Here is an 8,566-nt window from a genome sequence, read left to right as displayed (position 1 = left end):
TCAGGAGGCGAATCAGGTGCAATCATGTCAGCGATATCGAGCAGCACCAAGTCGTGATACACAGCGAAGAACTGACGTAACACATTCTGATTGATTTTCGAACAACATTATAATTAATCTATATTGACACCCCTAGAATCCATATGTTGGCTTATCTCTCTCATATTATGAGTTTGTGTAATTTTATATGACATATGGCAATTAGCATTATTAGCTTATGAAACATATATTAAACTTTAGTTTGCGGCTACAGGAAGTGCTACAGAAGCCTGACTACCTGGCGCAAGGAAGGTCTAAATTTACCGAAATATTCTCCTTCCTCCCTCGAGCATCTCGCGCCTCCATCTGGCTCATTCCCTCCAAAGCCCTAAACCATTTTCCCTCGCTTTCATCGAATTCAAATCCAAAAAAAGAAACAAATTTTATTCAAATTGATGCCCTCACCCACCTTTCACTCTCTTTTTAGCATGAAATCCTTATTTCTTCCCCTTTTACCGCTTCAAATCCGTTACTTTCAGCTCTTCCACTCCCATCCCCTGAACCCCAAAATCATCGCATATCAGTGCCCTCAACTCCGCTTGAAACCCTCGCAGACCTCCTGCTCCAGATCATACGCCACCATGCCGTCGAAGGGACCCGTTTTGCCTGCGGCAGAGGGCCGGTCTCTCTGCGGTGAGATCCATGTTATCATCGGCCCGATGTTTGCTGGAAAGACGACGGCTTTGCTCCGCCGCATCCAACTTGCGGTCGACAGCGGAAGGTTAAGAGCTCTTCACCTTCTAAGTTGTGTTGACATCGTTTTGCATCTAATTGGATTATTGAACCCTAAATTCGTTGTTTTGGGTGTCCAGAACCAAGAAAGGAAGTTCTTTTGCAATCTTTATTCTTGTTTTAACGTTTATCATGGCGTATATTACTGATTAGCTACGCAGTTGTAATTTTTGATGAGGCTTTGTTAGGGTGATTATTCATACGCTACATAATTTTATTTTAGGAGAGTTTGAGTATTTTAATTAGCAGCTTAAGTTTCTTCACTGTGTTACTTGTGTTTTTTAGGACATTTATATTGTTAAGTTATTGATTTTCTTTCTTTGCTTGTTTTCTGTGATGAGCAGGAGAGTCGCAATCATAAAATCAGATAAGGATAACCGATATGGTTTAGACTCTGTAGTGTCACATGATGGTGCAAAAATGCCTTGTTTTGCTGTTCCAGAGCTTTCAGTTTTGCGAAGTAAAATGGGTGATGAAGACTATAATATGGTATAAAAATTAACCTGGTTACTAAAATTCTTGCACAGTGATGTTAATTGAATGTGTCTGTGATGTCTTTCTTACTCTAAGTTTTACCCCTTTTGATGGCCAATTGTTCATAGGTTCTAAATTTGTACATTAAATGTTGAATTTTGCTCTGTAATGTTTTTAGTTCATTATTTCATTTAAGCACCATAATGTTTTCATATTTTCTTAAACATGTGTGATTACAGATGGCGACTTTTGGTGTATTTAATGAATTCCACCATATTATTATGAATACAAAATGGTTATCAAGTAATGGAAAATTAAGAATAGATGGCAATTCAATATTTTCTTTTAATATTTAGAAAGCAAAAGAAAAAGCCTTTCCTTGAAGATAGTGACACCATACTAAAAGCAAGAAACCATGAACTTGATAGCTGTTTAGCTGGTTGATATTTGCTATATAGGTTTATGTTATTTGTTGATGTTAGTTGTTTAGTTTATCAATATCTTTATATAATAATTTGAAAAATGATATGCATGTTTTATTATGATGAGATATGCTTGTTAGCCAAGTTAGTTGAAATCTGGATTTTAATTTATTTAATCTTTTTTATAACATGATATTGTTTTAGTCAGATAACATTTAGGCCTCGTTTGGGATGGCTTAAATAATGTTGTTTTCATTTTGAAACGTGAAAAAAAACTTTCGGTCGCTATTTGGAAGCCTACTTTTCGTAAAACTGTGTTTTTACACCCTCATTACCTTACCATTTGCAAAGCTTTTTTTTCCTTCTCCCTTAGTAAAAGGCATTTTCGGAACAACCATTATCATCGAGAAAGGAGTTCTGCTACCAAGCGAGGCCTTAATGAAACGGATTGTATTGATTGATAATATGTTATTAGGGATATCTATCTTCATAACATTCAACTAAGTTTCTATGATCAATATGCCAATTCTACTTAAACATTTGCAAGTTGGAGAATTTATTGTTTACCTTTGGTATTTGAAAATTTGTTGGTGCTGCACTTGATAGTTGTGGGATATCTGCGGTTGATATGAAAACCCTCTAGGAGTATTATGTTTGACAGATCACTTACTTTACTATTACACATTCTTTTAAGTGAGGGTTATTCGGTGATTTCTTTTCAAATTGAGAGTTGACAATTTCCTATATTTGCACAACAATGTTACTTAAGCTTATTCTGTATGCGGATGTAAAAGAGCCAAGCTTAAGCAAGCTCAAGTGTTGTTCAGCTTGGCTCGTTTAGCAAATAAGCCAAAATGTTTTGTGTTTGACTTGTATAATCTATACATATCTATGCATGCATATATGTATTTGTTATGTATAAATAAACATAATTAAGCTAGTATCGAACCAAATACGATTGAACAAGAATTTGTTTGTGTTTGGCTTATTAAACATACATACTTAAAAAAATTAGTAGAATTTAAACTAAGGCCTCGTTTGAGAGGGCTTTTTTTTTCCTTTTCTAGTTTATAAACAATGAAATTATTTTCTTGTCGTTTTTTGGATGAGACGCTTCTATAGAAATGCTTTTTAGGGAATTTCATTTTGTTGTTGTTTTGAGAAGCATTTTGATATTTGCTTCTCCATTAGAAAACTCCATTCCCTTATCCAATGTTTCTAAAACTATTTTTTACAAAAAGTATCGGTTAACCAGGGGCGGATCTAGTTTCTTTTTTTAGGGTGGGCAAAAAAAATTTTATGGGGGATGGGCAAAGATGCCTAGGATTGATAAAATTAGTGCAAAAAATATTTTTTAGGGGGGACAAAATGCCCAAAATACTCAAAATATTTCAAAAAATCCTCTATAAATATTAAAAAAAAAAAATTTTTGAGGGTGGGCATTTGCCCGCCCTAAGACCAATGTGGATCCGCCCATGTGGCTAACCAAGCGAAGCCCAAGTTAAAATTGAATAATGAGCTTTTTTTATAGTCCTAATTGCATACTAAAACGTGTTAATATTTGATGCAGTCACTTACAATATCTGTTTGCAGCTTGATGTCATAGGGATTGATGAAGCTCAGTTCTTTGAAGACCTTTATGATTTCTGTCATATTGCTGCTGATCATGATGGAAAGACTGTTATTGTTGCTGGGTTGGATGGTGATTACTTGAGGTACTGAAGTTGCAGAAACTGAAATGTTTCTTCTAATCAATATGCCAATACTACTGAAACCATTTGCTAATTATGTTGGACCTTAAAATTTTCTCATGAAACTCAAATTTTCAGGAGGAAATTTGGTTCAGTGCTTGATATAATTCCACTTGCTGACTCTGTAACCAAGTTGAATTCAAGATGTGAATTATGTGGTCGACCTGCTTTCTTCACCTTGAGGAAGTCGGATCAAACTGAAACAGAACTCATTGGTGGTGCTGACGTTTATATGCCGGTATGCCGGCGGCATTATATCAGTGGACAAGCAGTAATTGAATCAACAAGATTCATCCTGGAAGCTAAGAAGATTGAACCTTATTCTGAAGCAGCTCCCCTATCAAATTTCTGAACTGAAGTACTTACATGTATGCATCATCTGTATCCTTAAATGGTTCACCCTTACTATAGAGAGATTATTACGTGCTGTCATCGGATCGTCTGGAGGCGAATTATGATGCTCCACATCACTTAATACACAGCAGTACATAGCACCGATACACAACGAAATGGTGATGTGGCACGTCCTGATTCGCCTTCGAACTATGTCTGGTGACCGTACGTAATAATTTCTCCTTACCATAAGCTTCTATGTTCTCATAGTTTTATTTGATATGTATATGTTATGCTTTCTTTTTGAACTGAGTAAGAATTGTTGCACTAGTTAATATTATCCTTATTATGATTCTTGCAATTTGGTGAGATGGATTTAATGCTATCTTTTTTATTTCAATTGCCTAAACCCTAAACCCTAAATCCTAAATTTAAATATTTTATATCATGATATTGATTTTTTTACAAAATATTTCTTTTAATTATATGAGTTGGCAATTGATATAATAAAAATAATATCTTGTGAATATTATAAATTTTCTTACATGAGTTATAATGCATTCAAAGCAAATTTTACCCTAAATAATTTAAGCAAATTAACCATTTAAATTTGTTTTAAATATTGGTGTTTGGGTTTAAGTAAAAATAAAGTAAAATTTTGAAGTATTAGGAATTCTTCATCTAGTTTAATTTTGATGTATTTCAAAATCGTTAAGTTTGATTGATTTTTAATTATATTATAAATTCTCTATCATTGGCGTTATTATCGGCTATCATCCAATCTTGTCCTTGTCGCCAAATTTACCCTTTATATTACCTTTTATGTTTTTTTTTGGATAACTTTCTTACTTTTTTTCTGAAGTTGTTTTTTAGTACAAAAATTTTTTAAATAAAAATTTTTGTATTAAAAATTTATTTTAGAAAGTAATAAAAAAACTGTTTCAAATGAATATTTAGTATCATAAAATCAAATTTTTTTCTTATGATTATGAGTTGAGTAGTTTAGCATTTCTCTTCAAAGAATCCTTTTAATATTTATGTTTCTTTGTGTGCCATCAGTCTCCAATGGTAGTCCTAACACTGAAGACTGAACTATAAGAAATTATTCACTTTAACCTTATGGCCTTATAATTACTATTTTTTTGTATTATTTTCTATAAAATTATCTAACATAAAAGTGAATTCACTAAATTTTAGAGATTTCAATGAAATTTTAACCCATTCTATGCTGAAAGTCAAAATTAGAACAATTGAGTAATGATTTGCTATCTCATGCTACTGTAGGAACTTATAAACATTATAAGTTTGTCTTTACTTAGGCTTCGTTTGGGATGATTTTTTCATAGTTTTTTAAAGCAGCTTTTTAGTAGTAAAATTTATTTGGGCATTTTATAAAAATGAGTTTGTTTGAAATTTAAATTAGCTTAAGTAGCAGGTTAACCAAAAAATTTAAAAATGAGCAATTACGGAACTTCGTTATTCGGTTTCTACTTTGACTGGAAATTGGATTTTACTTCTCTGGTTTCTATAAACTCTTAATTATATTTTTTTATGTTATTTTCTAATTTGAAAAGAAACCGGTGGAAGTTTTGATTTCTATTCAAATTGGATAATTAATTTCATATTTGCTCTTTTTATATTGTTTTAGTTAGTCTGCTTCTTAAGCTAATTTAAATTTAAAATAGACTCCTTTTTATAAAATGCATAATTTATTTTTCAAAAAAAATTCGTACTAGAAAATCATTTTAAAAAACAGTATGAATGTTGTCCCAAACAAAGCTTTTTTTGGCTTAGTTCAAAGGGTGTGCCATCTGCTAGAAGAAAAGAATCCAACAAATTAACTGAGGTTGTCTGACGGGCCGGCCCATCAATTCGTGCTAATGGGCTGAAAGCTTATAGTACAGGTCTGTTTATTAGTTTAAAATTGTATTAGGGTTGTAAATGAACTGAGTCTTCAGCAAGTTACTCGAGGCTCGACTCGATAAAAGCTCATTTGTGATTGTTTAATTAAGTAATCAAATAAGCTTAAACCCTTTCTTAAATACTCAATGTTTTCATAATCAAGCTTGAATAACTATGTGTTCAGCTCATTTAAGTTCAAGGACAAGATCATCCAAAGCTCATGAATAAGCTGATATGAAGCTCGTTAGGAGCTTGATTCTTGTTTGATGGGGACGTTAATAAATCTTATATTAATTATTTATGCTTATTAAAATTTAAAAATATAATAACAGTTTATTCTAGGACAAGTTTTCTCTCGTTTGTTTGTGAACAAGTTTGTTTGTAGTTTAAAAGCACTAGCTAGATGTGTTTGTATACAGGCTTGTTTGATAGTTTGAAAATCCTTACTAGATATGTTCTCAAATATGCTCTTTTGGCAGCTCAAAAACACTCATTATATATGTTCATGAACATGCTTGTTTAGTAGTTCAAAACAATTGTTAGAAATGTTCGCAAACATGTTTGTTACTAGGCTCGATAAAGCTTGTTCGTTAAGCTAATGAACATTTAGAAGTAGAGGTTGATAATGTTCATTTGTTTAAAGTTTGATAAGCACAAAATGAACCGAATGAGAACCAAACATGAATATCCATCAACTTAAACGAACCAAGCTTGAACACGAACAAGAAAGTTCGAATCAAGCTCCAACGAGCATGAACAAACTGATAATAAATAAATACAAACATAGACAAGCAAATATTCGGTTTGGCTCAGTCCATCTACAACCCTAAACTATATCACGATGCTGAAAAATAAAACCCATTTATAATTTGAGCCCATAACTTATTTACAAAAGGGCCTAAACACTTATCATTATCTAATTTTTTTGCTTTTGCTATATATCAAATATAAATATTATTATAATTAAATGTCGTGAACTTAAAAATATTTTAAAATGACTTTGAGCTTAACAAAATCACTTGATATTTGATATAATTTTTTATCATGAAATTTAATTTTAAATAAAAATGCATGTTTTCAAGCTAGCCAAGGGTCCAACATAAATTTAAGCTACCCAAAATTCATAAAACTTCAAAAAGCCTACTTACACTTTCAATTTTTATTTTAAAATTAAAATTGAATTATTTTTTTTTTCAATATTTTTTAAAAATAAAGATGAAAGTTGAAATAAATTTAAACTATCTAATATTCATAGAATATTAAAAAAGCCTACTTAAAAAGCCTTTGACAAGTAATGTAAGGATTCAATTGGGACAACTATAATTTTTAAAAAATTTGATTATAAAATTGTTGAAAAAAATAGCTTTTAAAAAGTTATTATAAAACTCAGCTTCTTAGTAAAAACTTTTCTAAAAATAAAGTATGAGGTGAGGTCATAAAAAAATTATGATTAATATCTAAAAATCAAAACAATAAGAAATAATCCCAAAGAAGCCTAAGTCACAATTTTCAATAGAAACATATAAAAATTACATTTATATAAATCACTTTAAGAAGTAGTAAGAAAGCCGTCCCAAACGAAGCCTTAGGCTTCATTTGTGATTGCTTTTTTGATGCTTTTTAAAATGATTTTTTTACCATAAAAGTTGAAATTTTTATACTCAAAAATTGATTAAAGAAGCGGTAAACAAAGCTTTGATTACTCATATAAAAGGAAGCAAAGGGCCAGTTGTAAGATTCCACTGATATTAAATTGCTGTAGAAAACCAAATAAAGTTCACATGCAGCGAAGCATCACAGGCAGTAGGTGTGTCAGTGCAAAGAAAACGCTGGCCGGCTTGGGCGAGCAATAAACTATGCTGAAAGCAACAAATAAACATGCGATATCCAACGCCTAGACAAACAGCTTTAGATGAAAAGGGGAAAGAGGGAAACAGAAAGATATTTCATTTTAAATCGCACAGCATCGAAGAAGCTTGGAGGAAGATGATACCGCCAATAGCATAGCAGATTATTGCCGGCATATTCCAACAAATATAAATTTAGACCGGCTGCAACTTTTTTTTTAAAATAAATTATAAATTTCTAGCGATGCAAGTAAATTTTTAAAAAATAATAAGCATCAACATCAAGCCTTTATTTCATTACGTGGGGTCCACTACATGAATTATTTCTCTTCATTGTGTCATGTTAAAAGTCAAATTCTCATTTAAATCTAATAAAGAAATATCATTTTTAATATTTTCTAACCAAGTTTTTTTATGTTTTAGATCTACCTTTCTTAACATAAGTCAAATCTAATATTTTTACTTTCATAATCGGGTCATCGGAAGGCTGCCATTTTATAGGACCAAATTATCTTAAGGCGACTCTCTCTAATCTTATCTTCCACTAGAGCTACTCCAACCTTTTTACATATATGCTCATTTTGTATTCTATCTCTAAGGGTAAAGCAACTCATCCATCTAATCATCCTAGTCTCTGCAACACTTAACTTAGTATTATGCTTCTCTTTTAATGACCAACATTCAGCAATACAAAACATTGCAAGTCTCTCCATCATCTTGTAGAACTTTCCCTTTAAGTTTGAGAGTGATTTTTTTTATGACATAACAAGCCTGATACATTACTTCACTTCAAAAAATCAATTTGAATTCTATTAATAATATCCCCATCTATTTCACCATCGCTCGGAACAATAGCTCCAAAATATCTAAAATGTGTATTTTTATTAATAACTTGATTGCCAAAAATCACAATCCTCTCATTAGGTCTATTACTACTAAAATTACCCTCCATATATTTTTTATGTTTCAGATCTACTCAAGCCATGGAAAGCGAGCAATTGAAAAAAAAAATTTTTTACTCCCACTGACATAAAGCAAACCTCAGGCAACCGCAATATACGCTTCA

General features: G+C 31.6%; 1 protein-coding gene across 1 annotated transcript; it reads left to right on the top strand.

The window, feature by feature from the left end:
• Window positions 1-266: 266 nt before the first annotated feature.
• On the top strand, window positions 267-4,112 carry LOC110105270 (thymidine kinase). The gene is made up of 4 exons (XM_020834699.2): window positions 267-760; window positions 1,116-1,260; window positions 3,261-3,382; window positions 3,497-4,112. Exons 1-4 carry the CDS (start codon window positions 435-437, stop codon window positions 3,768-3,770), a joined length of 867 nt encoding a protein of 288 aa, XP_020690358.1. The 5' UTR covers window positions 267-434; the 3' UTR covers window positions 3,771-4,112.
• Window positions 4,113-8,566: the final 4,454 nt, after the last annotated feature.

Source organism: Dendrobium catenatum, unplaced genomic scaffold (assembly GCF_001605985.2).
Source record: "Dendrobium catenatum unplaced genomic scaffold, ASM160598v2 fragScaff_scaffold_716, whole genome shotgun sequence".
Taxonomy (NCBI): Eukaryota; Viridiplantae; Streptophyta; class Magnoliopsida; order Asparagales; family Orchidaceae; genus Dendrobium; species Dendrobium catenatum.
The sequence above is the reverse complement of the archived record's forward strand: the minus strand, read 5'-3'. Positions and strand labels throughout refer to the sequence as shown.

Coding starts and splice junctions, on each gene's coding strand:
- LOC110105270 (XM_020834699.2), top strand. CDS start 435: ATGCCCTCACCCACCTTTCACTCTCTTTTTAGCATGAAATCCTTATTT. Junction 1,261..3,260: donor GTGATGAAGACTATAATATG/GTATAAAAATTA, acceptor ATCTGTTTGCAG/CTTGATGTCATAGGGATTGA. Junction 3,383..3,496: donor TTGGATGGTGATTACTTGAG/GTACTGAAGTTG, acceptor TCAAATTTTCAG/GAGGAAATTTGGTTCAGTGC.